Genomic DNA, 16,408 nt, shown 5'->3' with positions numbered 1-16,408 from the left:
ATGGTCTGTACTTGAAAAGTTCACTGGATTTAAATGTATATTATTTTTCAGAAATACACTTAAAAGATCATCAGGAAGGCTTCTAAGATGACGGTTCAAAAGTTAGGAAAGAAACCTGTGCAACTCAATTCAGTCCCTTCTGTCTACCTGTTAATGCTGACAGTGATATCAAGATTTTCTTATCATATGCTACTTTTCTACTATCTATTTGGTGCACACTAGCCAATATTCTCAATGTAATTAAGTTTTTAATATTGCATTTACCATCATTCTTTAGTATTTGGCTTTAATCAAGAGATAACCCTTTTTCTTCCCGCTTCTCTGATTATCTGATTACTTTTTTTTAAGTGCTGCAACTACCAATAAAAGCAGTGTTACTCTGGTATCAGCTTTATTTACTAAGTAACCAGGGTTCATCCTTGAGAACTGTGCTCATTCTGCAGCCTGCTGCAGGTATGGAATACAGCCTATGAAAAATTCTATCCAGACAGGTAACTAAGATTGATACTGTAACTACATGGCATGGCTGAACAAAACACTCCAAAAGCAAGTTTTCATCCTTTACTTGGTTAAACAGTGTAGTCTTGATGAGGTACACTATTTGCTGGCAGGAACCACCCACATCAAGAATACTTAGGTTCATAATAGGTTTTTGAGAGAAATTACGTTAGATGGAGTAAGAGGTGACATAGAATCATACCTACCGTGCTCTATATTTATGTCTGTCAGATCTCCTCTATTCTTCAGTCCCCCCTCAGTTATTCATCTTAACCTCCCCCCTCAGTCCCTGTTTTCCAATCTGCTACTACAAGGTTAGGAAAAAATCTTCAGAATTATATCTGAAATCTCTTCCAAGCTACATGAACTGAGATTTCACAAAACTTGAAAAGTGGTGAAATTTAAGCAATCCTTTACAGAACTTACAGAAGACATGTAGCTGATAACATTTTTACATATTTCAAGTCTATAGAGCTATGTGGACATGAGCAAAACCAGGCTGTTTTTTTTTTTTTTTTTTAAATATTGGAAAAATGAAGGAGACACTCAATGTGGGAAAAAAAAAATTGCAGCTCAAGAGCTAACTTTTGGCAAAGTTATAACTTATAATGAAAGCCATATCGCTTTAATAGGTAGCGATGGCAGCTCCACCTATAACATAGCCCATAAAGGGCTTTCTTTGAAGATTAAGTATGCATTCTCGTTTAGTGAGCCTGCACACATTTACAGCAGCTGAGAATTTGACATACATGTATTATCAAAGGAAAACATACCACAGCTTTTGTCATAGCACCAAATAAGAGACAGTAGGAATAAAATCAGCTACATTCACAAATAACTATTAACCCTTCATTCTTCCTCTTCCTTTATGGTTCTGGAATGGATTTTAATATGTCCTTCACCCAATGCAAGATGCAACATTCCTTTTTTTTTTTTAATAAGAATTATTGATTTATATTCTCTTAAGATATTTGCAGATGATCATACCAAGGACAAAATAGAAACAATATTTTGCAAGGGTGAAAAAGCAAACAATATAGGTAAAATTACCACTTTAAAAGGGATTACCAATTACAAATAATTACATCACGTATATCTACATACACACACAAACGTGTATACTGTCATATATAATAAATAACTGCAAGCAGAACAGCAGTGTTCTTCAGAATATTTCACCTACTAAAACATCCTAAAATTACCAAATCTTCCTTCAGATTACCTAGAACATTTCTTCTCCTGTCCCCGTGCCTCCTTCCCCCATGGCCTCCTCTGTAAATACATTTTTATTTCAGCTTACAATAAAAATATTGTGTTATTAAAATCAGATGTTTACATAAAGTACCAAATATTTTATACATTTGAAAGTTATTTGGGCTTTTTTTCCCCTGATAACTATTTCCAGTTTAGCTAGAATTTTACATTCAATACATATAAGCAATGCATCCACTTAGCATACCCACATATTGACATAAGGAAGAGAAACGATTGCCAAACTAGAACTTTTCTGGTAAGAAGTACGGTAAGCTTTGTGGATCCCAACTCTGTTCTGTGCAGTGCTCTTCTGCAGCTCAACAGGTGACAGAACACATCTGCTTTGCATAACACTTCCCTGTAAAAATCACTACAGAAACACCATTTGTAAGAACTTTACAACACCCATAACTATCATAGAATCCATGTAAGTCAGTAATCACTTAAGCAGCACTTGGTGCTTTCTATAAAAACATACTTGTGGAATTACAACCATGCTTTCCCCCCAAAAAACTGTTTCTTCTGCTAAACATGGATGGAGTTCATTATCTAAGTGTTTATTGCAGTATAAATGAAGAGAATTTCAGAAATGAAGGCCTGCATTCCAAACTACTGAGAGTGCATACATAGAATATATTCTTGAAGTTGTTCTACTTCAATTTTCTCACATCAATGTTATGAAAAGCACAAACTGTATTCACCCACAAGAAAATTGAACTTTGACATCTGCAACAGATGCTAGTTCTAACTGTAGTTCTAATGAAAGCCTGTGATGCCTTTTTGTGCCAGAAACAGCACATTTGGTTATCTATCCAGTTGATCTTTTTACCCAGATACTATCATGCAACAAATTGGACTTCTCCATTAGGCAATTTCTCTCTCATTTGGTAAGCATTTGTTTGATCAATAGATGAAGAGAAACACGTGGAAGACTCTTTTTTTGTCAATTTAGGTAGCCCACAGGAATGTATGGTCCAGGTTATGGCAACTACTTAGATTGCCTTAAACTTTTGCATTGAAATTTCTGTCATAAACAACTTGTTCTTTTCAAAAAAGTTTAGAACAGTCATTTTCATTTAGTTTTATCTGCATTTTATTTATTGACAGTGTATTTTTTCATTTCATTAATAGAAAAAAGTGCTAGTATTAAAATAAATATGTAATGTTTATTCATAATTTCTATCTTTACCACTTATGCCACAGAATTAAAGTCATAATTTCTATTATGTTTAGAGATTTGCATCACCAAACCTCGTGAAATGTGAATAAATTGACAGTTTATAGACAAAGCATCACGTACTTTCGCACTTCCCTCCAATGCTTTTTTTTCTTTTAAGTTTAAAGAGCTATCATTGATTTAATTAAGAATGACCAAGAAAAGAGGCTTTTACTGGGGGGAAGAGCAAAGGTCTTGCACTTGGGAGATTTGTTGCAGGACAGCGAGATAGAAGCTGTAACCTGCTACCTTTACCATAGAGGTTACTCCATTACCTTTATTCCCATCCCAGTTAGCAGAATCTAGTGTAGTACACAGATACATTACGCGTGGCTGTGCTATCCTGCCCATCCAATCAAGATGAAGGTTTTATCCAGCACATTAGGATAATCATCTGAACTTCACTACCAGTTCTATTGCCTGCAGCAGGTTGCCAGCACAGTAAAGAGCACCTGCATGTTTATACTGCTGACCAAAGGGTGTATGTGAGGGGTAATATCTCCAGAGCCACTAGGCGTGGAGATCATATTCAAACATAAGATGTACTGCACAACTGCTTGGAGATTCCGAAGACTACCACTGCATATTTGGTGTGGGGAAAAATAAAATAAAAATCTTGTAAATTGTTAAAACACATGGAAAAAATGATAGAAAGAACAGCCTAGTCTTGAACTGATTTCAGAAAAGTGAAGATGTGAAAACAATAATTTTAACCACCGTTTAAGATTTTAGAAAAAAAATCTCCTCTATAGCCTGAAATTTTAATTGTGAATTACTGATCATATCACCACGACTTGGTTGTGACATGGATTCCAAGATTAGAGCCCTCTATTTAATCAAATAAAGATTCAGATTCAGTTATTTTACCACAGGGTTTAGCTTTCACATTTAAAGTATTTCTATTTTTATTTTTTGTATATCTTTCAAGAAGTGGTTTAATATTAGACTTTCCTGTGTTTTTCATTTTTGTATGCCTAAACATCATATTCACTATATATAAACACACTCATACAAACAACTGTTATGATTGGTGCAACATCAGGACTTAGATTCTTAAACATTTTCCTCTGAAATCATGGTAATTTGTATGCAACCCTTTCATTATTTAATTTATAAAATTATTCAGAATAATTTATATACTGCGCATGTGTAATCAATTTCAAAACATCATATTTGCACCACCTATTTTTTGATAATTTTAATGTAGATAATTTTAAAGCAGATAAAGCAAAGATTTTTAAAGAACGAACACATACTTGAAAGTAATTAATAAAAAATAAATCATTAGTTAACAGACATAAGCTTAGAAATGCATCCTACATTCTCTCCTTTTATTTCTCTTTATATATATATGTTAACAATTTCAATCCATGTAAAATTTATCTCAGCTGCATGCAAAACTCTGCCATCATGTAAAAGCCAGCCTAGAAAAGATCTGAAATTAAATGAGTACTCACTTGTTTAGTCTTTGTTTTTGTAATGGTGTCCGAAATAGGCTTCTTCCTCTCTTTAACAGCTGTTTTAGAAAACAGTTCTTCAAACTCATGATAATCTATGGAAGGTTCTTCAATTTTTTCCCACACAAGTGAAGCACTAGAATCTCTAAAGTTAAGCAAAAGACCTATGTAGGGCAGTGTCAAACTAAAGTCATAAATGGTGGAATGAAGAAAATAAAATAGCAGCAATTTACAAGTTGTTGCCTAACTTCTACTAGCAACATTTTGATAAGACATACTGTTGATTCTCCCCATGTTTCATTTTCTTTTTTGTTCACCAAAAAACGGTCAGACTCATTTATGTTCACCCATTTTACATACACAGGAATATAAACAGGCTGCATACAGGTTATAAAGTATACAGACAAGCACACAGAAAAATAGAAGTGGACAGTTATCTGCAGATCACCTTTGTGACAGTGGCAAGGAGAACTTGAAAAGAAAGCAGATGTTCATCATTAAGGAATAACAGCAGGAGGATTGTACAGTCAATACTCAGAGACAATGGAAAGATTAATAAGGAAACATCTTTTCACGACTAGGAGTAGTACTTTACAAACAAACAAAACTCACCAACAACCAAACCCACGCATTACAGTGTTATAACAACCAAAAGAGCTACAAAAGCAGCTTTATGCTGCCATAAAAAAAAAAAAACACCACCACCAACAAACTGCAGTTTGAGTCTGACTGCTAAATATACGATGTGGAAAAAGAAGGGTTTCTAGGTCACCATACAAAGGAAACAAAAGGACAAAAACTGTTCAGTTTACATTCATTTGGAGGAAAGACACTACCAAAACGTGCTCTCTCTTGCTCAAGAGAGAGACCAAATCTGTCTTGAAAGTTGAGGGATGCACAAGTACAACTCTTTAGAAAATAATTTATGGAAACTTAGTGGCATACAACCACCTTAGGATTTCTGATTAACACGTGGTATGTAACTCCAAAGGACAGCTAAAAAACTGCCTTCGAAGAGCTTTCATGTGTAAATAATGTTACCCAGAATTTCTGCACTTATAAATAGAATGGGCACCCTGTTTAAATACCCAACTAAAAATAAAATTCTGCTTGCCCTGAGGCTCCCAAAGGCCTGCACAGTAGTAAATAAATCCTTTTGCTTGTAACTTATGACACCACCAGGACAGTCTTAAAGTGAAAAGAACACCCTCTCCACAACTATATAATTTACCTTTTACTGTGGAGCTGAATTCTTGTCCAGTAAAGAGGCTTCATTGGTCGAGAAGGTTCTATCACATGTTTTCTGCTCCCTTTCTCCTGATTCATCCCCATTGCAAATAAACCAGATGGTAAAGGAGGAGGAAGAAATCCTCCGACTTGTGGGACTGATGGATAGGCACTGCCTTGGACTGGTGGTGGAAGTGGTGGTGCTTCTCCAGGCAAAGGTGGTGGGGCTAGAGGTGGCATCCCCAAACCAGGTAAAGGAGGTGGTGGTGGTGGGACACCTGCACCAGGCAAAGGTGGAGGAGGTGGCAGAGGGGCAATACCTGCACCAGGCAGAGGTGGAGGAGGGGGTGGTGGAGGGGCACCAGGCAAAGGTGGTGGAGGGGGTGGTGGAGGGGCACCCGCACCAGGCAGAGGTGGTGGAGGGGGTGGTGGAGGGGCACCAGGCAAAGGTGGTGGAGGGGGTGGTGGAGGGGCACTCGCACCAGGCAGAGGTGGAGGAGGGGCACCAGGCAAAGGTGGTGGAGGGGGTGGTGGAGGGGCACCCGCACCAGGCAGAGGTGGTGGAGGGGGTGGTGGAGGGGCACCCGCACCAGGCAGAGGTGGTGGCAGAGGAGGAGGGGCTGGGATGTCCCCTCTGGGTAGAGGTGGAGGAAGCAGTGGAACTCCTGCTCCAGGCAGAGGTGGTGCTGTGGGTAGTGTTGACATTCCCAGGCCAGGCAGAGGAGGTGGTGGGGGAGGGATAGCAGTCCCAGGTAAAGGTGGTGGAGGAGGAGGAGGAGGAAGGATGCCCCAACTGGGAGGAGGGAGTGGGACTCCTGCTCGCGGCAGAGGTGGTGGTGGTGGTGGGACTCCAGTACATGGAAGAGGGGGAGCTGGAGGACACACTGCTATCTCCCCACTTGGCAGAGGTGGAGGAGGAGGAGGCAGCAGCTGTGGGGGTGGTATCATGATGTTTGGCAAAGAGTGGTCCAGGTGTGGCATTGTTGGGCCAGCAAGAGGCGGAAGAAGTCCTGAGCCAGGCAGAGGTGGTGGGGGTGGTACTCCTGCCAGAGGCATGGGACCAGTGATGGAAGGGCCATGCACTCCAGTTACAGAAGCAGCAAGTTCAGTGCCTGATAGTGATGGGGGAATGCTACATGTGGGCTCTGGGGGCAAAGAAAGGGGATGTTCACTACAAGTCACATTTCCAGTACTTAGAGGCTGATGAGGAGATGAAAATTCAGTCTCTCCTTCAAATGCAAGGGACAAATTAACTTTGGGTCCTGGAAGAGGCGACTGTGATGTAGTCTGTACTGATTGGCTTCCATCCAGTGGCACCGAGATTAGCTTCGGAGACAGAATTAAGGAGATTTCAGAACAAAACGTGGGCTGTAATTCTAGAGCTGGCAAGTTCTCTGTTGGCCCTGCACTTTTGCCCCCTTCCAAGTTCAGTGGCGAGGGGGGCCGTGGCAGTGCATTGGCTGAAGGCATTCTGTGCGTTAAATAATCTTCTGTTGGTGATGTTTGTACAGATCTTGCTTGTGACACTGTTCTGGGCACATACTCCTCTCCGTTTGTTTGAAGATTCACAATACTGAGTTCCCTGCAGGCAGTGTGTGCATGCTCACTTTCCTGCTCCCTTCCAGCAGTCTGTACTTCTGTAGCAGGGAACTGTTTCTCTAGTTCTGCAATTTTGGTCCTCAGATCCTCAATAGTTTGCTCAAGCTGTTGGATGACACTGGCACGCTCCTCCGATTTCACCTCAAAATCATCCTTTAAGAGAAAATAAACATGCAATAAACGCAAACCAGATAACATTTGTCACTATATAAAAAATAAAATTTACATCAAGAGCATTGGTATTCCAGAGCTTCAGAAATAAGCCAGTTATGACAAGCCTTTAAAAACAGATATTTTGGCTAGCTGCATCTTACAATGGATGAAGACATTTTAGGAAAATGACTTGCTTCAGCATGAAACTACCATCATCAGCAAGAATATGTTTTGGACTGTGATTACACTTAGCAAAAACAAAAAACCAGAGCAATCCCTCTCCCCACATACCATGACTGAAAAAACAATCAAACATTGAATATTAGTACTGTAAGAGTGTGTGTACACGTGGATACACAGCTATGATAGTGGGAAGGGCACTGCAATACTTAAATTTGGTTAACTGAAAATATATGTGTTTCTTCACAGGCATGGACTGTGCATAACAGACTCAACATACGACTGACTGCTAGATTTCAATATACATACGTTAATGATAAAATATAGATTAGGCATGCAGAACCTCTTGAAAGCAGCTAATCTCAGAACAGGGTAACAACACTTTTCTCCAGCCAGATGCTCAGACAGGAAAGTAGTAAGACAAAATTAGGTGAGAACTTTCCTCCCACCTAAAATTTGAAACTTCTCTGCTAAGTAACAAACTATGAACAAGTAACATCAGAAATGCTTTCTGTCTGGAATGGTTATTCTGTAATTGACAGCTTCCACATTTTTCATATCTTTCTCTGAAATACCTGATCCTGCCTACTGTAGGCTGATTAGAGGAAGCATAAGCCTTAAACAGCACAGTAATTCCTACATTCTTAAATAAATATCAGTTAAAAAATAAATAAATTCAATCAGTATGTTCTTTATCAAAAAGGTATCAAAAGAAGCAACTTAGACCAGAAATTGCCATTAGTGTTTATTTAGGAAAGTTGGTCAGGATACAGAATGGAAGTGACATTACAATACAAAGTCTTCTAATAAAGAACTTTCTTTTCTAGTTACACTCATTTACTTCTTACTGTTCAATTTTTATTATTATTTTTTTAATTTGGAGCATAGGTCACCATCATCATCAGTTCAAGCATTTAGATTAAGTTTTTCATGCAACAGGTTTTCCAAATTTTTATGTCAAAACAATTATTTAGTGCTTTTTTCCTCCTTTTACAAAACCAAACTTCATGGATGAGACTGTAGGCTTACTTTACGGGGAATCTTTCAAATATTCAGATTTCACAGGTCTTGTAAAGAAGCCTACAAATAAACATACAATACCTGGTATACTAATTGCCTTGATTTGTTTCAGGAAGATGATGTTTTTCATCTCATCCTTTGACACATGAAACATTTAAAAGTCAATTTTCTTTCTGGTAAATGAAGTTGTAACTTCCAGCTGGGGACTATTAATAAAATATATGTTCATTAATACTTAAAAAATTGTTTCTGCACAGAATTGGTTTTTAAACATAAAATTTCAATTTCATGTTTATCTTAGTTTTCCAGCTGTCTTCAGGCAATCCCAAAAGTTTTTTTAAGTATCTAATAAACAATTATTGTGTGATTCTGAAGCCACTTTATCAAAACTTACTGTCCCGTCTATTACTGAACTTTCTGGAATCATAGTTTGCACTGAAAGTTACAGATTACAACTAGTTCTCCCTACCAAACTTTGAGCAGAAATGTAAACCAGAGAAGAACATCCAAAAAGGCTTTTGATGAATAGTGAAGGAATGAACACAGCAGACATTAGCAAACAATATTATAACAAGGAAAAAAGGCTGAAAAAGACATTTCCGTTACGGAGTGCTCATGGTGCACTCACCCTCTGTTAATAGCTCACTATTTTGTGGAAGCAACTCTTTCCTTGAAGAAATTCATTATGAAGGAAAAAGCAAATAAACTACTATCCTTTTGTTTCACCTTCTATTATCCCCCCTCTACCAGTCACCTGCAAATACAGTACTAAGACCTATCAGTTCAACAGGCAACATTATCAAAGGAAATTTGTTTCTAGGATTACTAAGGCTAAATAGTAGTTTTCAGTTGTTTGAGAACAACTCCAGTTTCCCCAGACAGTAACTCTCAAGCTCCCATTTTAAACTAAAAGAACAATCTACCAACAGTTTTGTGACAGATACAGCTTCCCAATTTATCTGAAGTGGACAATTACTTTCTGCTGTAAACAAAGCATAGCCAACAGGATTAGACAATAATAAATGGTTCTGAAGAGTTACCTTAATGATGGGTGATCTCAGAAGAGTTCACTGTTTTAAAAAATCATTTATTCAGGAGATTGGATTCGTTTTTTCACAAGAACAAAAGGTAATCCTTGAATTCTGAAATGCTACCTGAACTACAGGAAAAATCTAGGATTTAATGTTTTACAAGAAAATGTACCCTTGTAGACCAAACTTCTTTTGAGAAAAGAGGTATTTTTAAAGTTAAAAAAAAAAAGGCTATGAAGTGGTATGATTAAGCAATTGAAGACAAGAAAAAAAGTGTTGATGAACTAAAGTAACTTTTGACTCCATGCTTTAAAACACTATTTTTCCACTGTCCTTGTGACATGGTATTTCAAACAACTTGGCAAATTTAGCGTTATGTTGTTTCATAAGAGTCACCAATACATCCAGGTTTTCACGGAGACAGCATGTTATAAACACAAGACTTTGCTATGAATGCTGAGAAACTTATCCAGAAAGAACTGCATACTGCATTGAACCAAAATTCACTTGGTTCAAAAACAATATCCATATTTATATGCTTCACTAATTATTTTAGGTGGAAAAAGGTATTTTACGCTTTGCCTTTTAAGATGCCCTCAGATTAGATTCATTAGATTTCTGCCTTTCCTCCAGCAAGTTTTAAATCTTTCTCCAAAGTTGTTTTTTTTTTAAACCCTCGGAAATGGTTGCATCAAACAAACATAAGCCATTGCAAGTTTCCACTATCCTCAACAAGAAAGGAAATGTAAAAGACAAACAAAAAACCCGACTGATCAGAAATGAAAATTAGACAGTTCTCTTAGAAGAACAAGCAAGGGAGGACAATTTTCAAAATACAAGCTGTTGATAAGAACCAGAATATTGAATGAAAAAATGCACATCATGAAAAGAAGGTTCACTTTTAATCCAAAGGACAATTTCACTGCAGAAACCTACGGGGTTTAAAAGAAATATGTGGGAACTCTGTCTTGCCTAGAGTTCTTACCCAGGACCCAGGTACTGTGGAACAGTCTTCTTTCTGTAAAGAAAGAAAGAAAGGTGGAAGCTTAAGCCTTGCTTTATCCAGGTGACTTGCGTGAAAGTCGTGAGTAGGGAAAAATATAAATATCCACAGGTGCATGGCTATAGCATGGTGCCCAGCATTTCTCAAACAAGTTGTACACATTCCATGTTCAATGAGTTGGATGCATCTGGGACTGCTTGCCTGATTGTGCTTGTGTTGTACTGATAGATTTTTCTGTGTACAGTATCCAACAGATCTGAAAATACTGTTTTACTGTGTAAAGGTTGTATATTTGAATCTGCACATGTACAAAAAGCCTGTACATTACACCCAACTCATTCCAATTTTGTCATGTTTTCCACGTATGTGCATCAAATGTCCAGCATAAAAGCTGATCTATGTAGATAGAACATGTCCAGGATCTTCAAAACTTTAGAAGTTCAGATCACAGCTACCTCTTCTAGTGAGTCAGATTTTTTAAATGAGTGTCTGAAACCTACAAACCCTTCCATGACTAAACTTCCAGGCAAAAAAAAATCTGTGAAAGTTACCCCTAGACTATACATGTATATATTGGTATTGGATAATATATATATTGAATATATAATATAAATTGCATTCAATTATATACTTTATGAACAGCCATAGTGTCTTTCTCTGTGGAAAAATAAACAGGATGGCGATTCTTAAAGGCAATTTTGGAATATTTGAAAAATAGGCACGTTACAATTTAGTTTTAGAAGTTAATGCCTCATACTATTAGAAGTTGCATCAGTAATTTGATCTTTTTCAGCAATTTGTCAGTTAGTGTCATGAAATTTCCTCTCTGGCTGGAATTCATATTTAGATGATAGGTTGATACTGTTTTTTTTCCTGGTTTTTGTCATTACTATTTGTTTCCTGAAAGACATTAACTGCGTTGCTACCTGACTGCAAGCATGCACATGAAATACCAGCACACACTTAAGCAGGACTAAGATGGAAAAGTCAAAGATCCCTTAGTTTCTTCCGGTAAGTCAGGATGTGGCACTAGCAGCACCCACTTACATGGAAGGATACTCCTTCCAACCACCCAGTTAATAAAAGGTTCCTTTCTATGCAAATTAAAATTTTTTTGAGTGCATTTGCTCACAGAAGGGCACAAAGTAGTGTCACAGTAAACAAAAAATAACTCAGAAAAAATTGTATCTGCTTAGGTTTCTCTAAAGATAACTCACTTCCAAAGGTATTTCTTGCATCTGCAAACCAACCTTAAGGAAAGGAGACATAACACAAACAGGAATTCTCAGTACTACAGCTATTGTCAAATGAGAAGTATTGATGGTCACTTGATTTGCATTCAAACAACTCAGCACCCATCTAATTTATTCTCTCATTTCACTTAATCCTCAAAATCCATTGCAACATTTTAGTTTTACAGTTGTAGAAATTGAGTCGAAAGCTGGCAAACATGCCAATGACTTCAGGGAAAACTGCTGAAGGAGTAGAATTAGTATTGGATACCAGTTTATTCCTTAGACTACTATAACAAAGCTCAGTTTCAAGACGTGTGTATTATATTGAAGGTGTGTTTATGGGGACAAAGATAACGGTTTCAGCTATGCTCCATGTTTCTTTCTACAACCACAATGTAGCATGATGTGCAGCTCCCCAAGACAGTATTGAACAAGCAAGCCTTGGAAAGCAAATGCAATGCTCTGCCCTTCCTGAATGGACAAACTTTAATCAGTGGATTTCAGCTAATCTCCCACACAGTGACACAAGTGACATACTGCAACCAGTGGATTACACCAGTTCACACTGTGCTGGCATTGGGCCTATTTAACTCTTCCTAAACTAAAAAGACAGGACATGTCTAACAAGCTGAGAAGTTCTCATAACCTATCACAGACGTTCAAAAAAAATTAAAAAAAATGCAGACATCAATAACTTGCAATTCAAACAGTTCAATTAAGCAAACGGATCAGTGGGGAGCAAAGATGTTACCAAAGATGTATGCATTACAAATGCCAACTTCTAAAGCTGGCGACCAGAAGAAAAGTTCCAAAGTTTCTTCTCAGATAATTTCTTAAAGCTTTTGTTCCTGAGCAGTTATTTGAATGTCTTATCCCTGGACTAAGCACACATCAGAGAATAAGACTCCGTTTCTTTTCAGTTCCTGTTTTTAGTCAAGAAACATAAGATACAACAAAGGTTGAAAAACTGCTGAATTTTCTCTCTGTAAAGTCATAAGGCTCTTAAGTGAGGTGAAATATGACCATAGGTTATCCCCAAGTTCTGCTACAATAGGAACCTCAAAAGAGATTTTGTAGACTAAAGACAAAACAAGATAAAATCTCACAGAACCACTGACTACCCTAGAAGCTACACAGCAGTGAAGTATAACTGCTGTCTTCTTACATAATATTATTTTTAGTCAGCACAAATAGCATTTTTCGGCCTGACTGCCCAGGAACTTTTGGTTCTGCTTTATTTAAAAAAAATAGAAAACAGAACAAAAACTACATTAACACAATAAAAAACCTCAAACCTTGAAGGATTTTCTTCTAGAATATTTGAGATGTCATTATTAGAGAAGCGTGAAACAGTGCAGCCATAAACAAGAAAGACTTCAAAAAAGGCTTACCCCTCCATCTAGCTTTTATTATTCCATTTTACGTGTTCTGTCACTCACCACAGTGTAAAAAAAAAAGTGCATAAATGCTAAGGGGGAGGGGACGACTTATCTTTCTTAGTTTTCATATAACCTTATTATGCCTTTTTCTGCTGCCTCTTTAGGTGCTCTGCCATTGATCACAGACTGCTATAATAGGATTAGTTACACTGAGGTCTTTCAGCAGATGAAGAGATAATTGAAACCTACCCACCTATGACAGCAATCCAATAAGCAGCAGGTATCTTAAGTGTCAAGGATTTCTTTAAAAGTTGGGATAAAACTGTTCTGGATTTATTTTCATGTGGCAAAACACTTCCTTTCTTCTCTTGCCTATGTTTTTTTCTACAGTATTTTAACAAATCTAAAATATTTCCCATGTATTGATGCCAAGGAAGCCATCCATCTCCACAATTATATCTGGCATACCTTGAACATTTCTACATTGACATAGTAGAGATAGGGTTTGAACTCTTCTAGACTAGGCTTTTCCTTGATTTTTCAGTTCAAATTGAGATGGACCGGCATTCCGGGAAGTTGCCACTGTGAAAACTACCTTATTCTATTATTTCTGTCTTTTTTATTTAGAGCAACTGAATTATTTTTTATGCTAGAAATAACAGAAAGGATTGCCCAAATACAAATGTTAATTTAATATAAATTTGGAGGACTTACAATGCCTTTAATTTCTTCCTCTGATGGTGTGGTATTGGAGAGAAAAAAAGATGATTTTCCAGGTGAACTTTGGCATATACTGATAGGCAACTGCCTGGAGTTTGATACTTCTACACAGTGCATGACCTTTTTATCCAAGAGTTCAGCCAGACCACAAAATGGGAGGTTCATATGTTGCTTTTGTTTCAGGCTTCCAGCAGGGAATAACCAACAAAAAATACCCGCAGTAAGAATAAATCTTTGTAGAAGTGGAAGAATAGTCTTCACGGCCCTGAAATATGAGTCTACTACTCACTAAAGAAAAAGTGTGGGGAGACGGAACCAGTCTTCACAAATGTATTCATAAATGTGCTGAAGGTAGAGGCTGGAGGCCAGTCAGCTTTTCTACCTCTTCGAAAGTTGAAAAGCAAAGATATATCATTTTTGGTGGGATAACATTAAATAAAATACATCACAAATCAAATGATCAGAGGTGAGCTTTATGTTTTGAGAGTTTAAGTAAAAACTGTAAAAAGTAAAAAACGTACGTACAAACAGAAGAAAGTGATCTTACTGTTGTTACTTATGCCAACTTAAAATAGAGAAAATAATAACTATGTTTTGATTTTAAAAAATAGTCAAAATTTAAACGTTCTGTTTCATATACAAAGAGTAGATATCAGTAATGTTCTTCTCAACTTTACTCTTGAATTCTCATTCAGGTATGGTCATTTTAAAAAATCAATTTGGATATGTATAAACTAAAGAAATATTTTTTTGAAGAAAATTTCTGATCTTCCATACAAAATAGGGTCCAATGGAAATTCTCAGATTCTATGTAATTGTAAAGTAACACCTGATCTCTAATGCTGATAGAAGTAAAGGAATTTCATCTTTAGATCATGGCCCAATTTTAACTGGATGAGGTCTCTCTGGTTAAAATAAGTAAACCTCATTTTAATTCATTTCTCCTTGTTATCAGTGACAACTGTAAGTCCAGAACTGTTTGTAAATCCTGATCAACTTCCATTGTGTAGAATTTGCAACCCCACATTTCAGACATTATTATTTCCAGAACTTTAAGGTTGGTACTACTTTTCAAAGAAGTTGTACTCAAAAAGACAAAGAACTCTGTCTGGTTTTGAGTATAAAGCATAGTCCAACTGAAAAATGCAGAAGCTTCATTATTTATGAAAAAATATGTTCTGCTCTGCCATATTCTCATAAGTCTGTTACATAGAAGTCTTGAGATCGGATGAAGCACTTGATCAGCAGTTTCTTGATAATTATTTTAATCAACACCTGTAAATACACAGTATTTGAACTAGGAATCTATGATTCTAGAACTAACTTAAAATAAATATGTGCTTTTAGGCCACACATTTTCAACTGTTCTTAAGCATAAGAAGATAAAAGCTTTATCTGTTAAGATAAATCATCACATCAGAAACATAGCAGGTAATCATAAAGAAAGTCTATCATTCTACCACTGACTAGGCAAAGCACGAAATACATATCAGCAATACCACAGATCCATCTTCGCAGATGAGCAAAGTCCTGAGAAACATGACCAAATATCTAAGCTAGCCTTGCTTGGGGGAGGGTGCTGGTGGTGAAGGGATTCAACAACATGACCTCCTAATGTCTATTCAGCCCTAAATCATTCTATGATCTTTATATTACTTCAGAGCTGTAATTGAGGTAGTAAACGATGTATCAAAGAAGAAAAACAGAATAAAGAAACTTTCAAATTGAAATGAGTGTACAAGTAAAACTTGATCTTGACATGAACATTAAGAACAAAGATTAGAACAAAACAATTTTTAGTCTCACCAGGAGGAAGAGTGCAAAAGTGTGCTGTTACTGCTTCACTGAAAATTATACCAATATTGTTTTTAAAGAAGCAACCACTGCCTTCAAGCAAAACAAAGGAAGTCTATCCAAGTATTGTGAAGTCTGGATACCAAATAATATTTGTTCCGAGAATTAACTGACCTTTTTTTTTTTGGCCACCATGCAGGCTTGATGTATTAGACTCCATTTATTTTTATTTAAATATAGCGTCTGTGACCTATATTCTATATATATCAATTAACTGATCAAAAATCACACCTTGTATTTTTTTTATTTTTCTCCCTCATCGGAACTAAATGAAAAAGATTCAGGGTTATGGTTGAAGAAACACCTTTTTATTCATTTCATATATCTAACATAAAATTGACCTCTATTTATATGAAGGAAATTCAACAGTAAAGCTTTGAAGTTATTATAGAAAGTTTTTTTAGAAGCCTTGTAGATTATATCAATCAAGTGTTCTCACTTTGCTGTCTTAAACAACAACAACACAAAACACCTTAACAATGACAGCATAGAGCTTTCTGAACATTCAATATTTCAGGATTTTTGTTATTATTTTTAGGACCTGGTTTTATTAGCCTTGGGAGATGCTCCAACTATTAAACC

At 36.8% G+C, this 16,408-nt stretch overlaps 1 protein-coding gene across 1 annotated transcript in view; it reads right to left on the bottom strand.

The window, feature by feature from the left end:
* Positions 1-16,408, bottom strand: part of FMN2 (formin 2) — a 158,860-nt gene that overhangs the window by 100,030 nt on the left and 42,422 nt on the right. The window contains exons 5-7 of the mRNA XM_035558836.1: positions 6,159-7,404; positions 5,657-5,972; positions 4,426-4,570 (exon numbers count right to left, since the gene is read on the bottom strand). Coding sequence (XP_035414729.1) covers positions 4,426-4,570; positions 5,657-5,972; positions 6,159-7,404 — 1,707 coding nt within the window. The remainder of the gene's footprint in view (positions 1-4,425; positions 4,571-5,656; positions 5,973-6,158; positions 7,405-16,408) is intronic.

Source organism: Cygnus atratus, chromosome 3 (assembly GCF_013377495.2).
Source record: "Cygnus atratus isolate AKBS03 ecotype Queensland, Australia chromosome 3, CAtr_DNAZoo_HiC_assembly, whole genome shotgun sequence".
In the NCBI taxonomy this organism is placed as follows: domain Eukaryota; kingdom Metazoa; phylum Chordata; class Aves; order Anseriformes; family Anatidae; genus Cygnus; species Cygnus atratus.
This window is presented reverse-complemented; position numbering and strand designations above follow the sequence as displayed.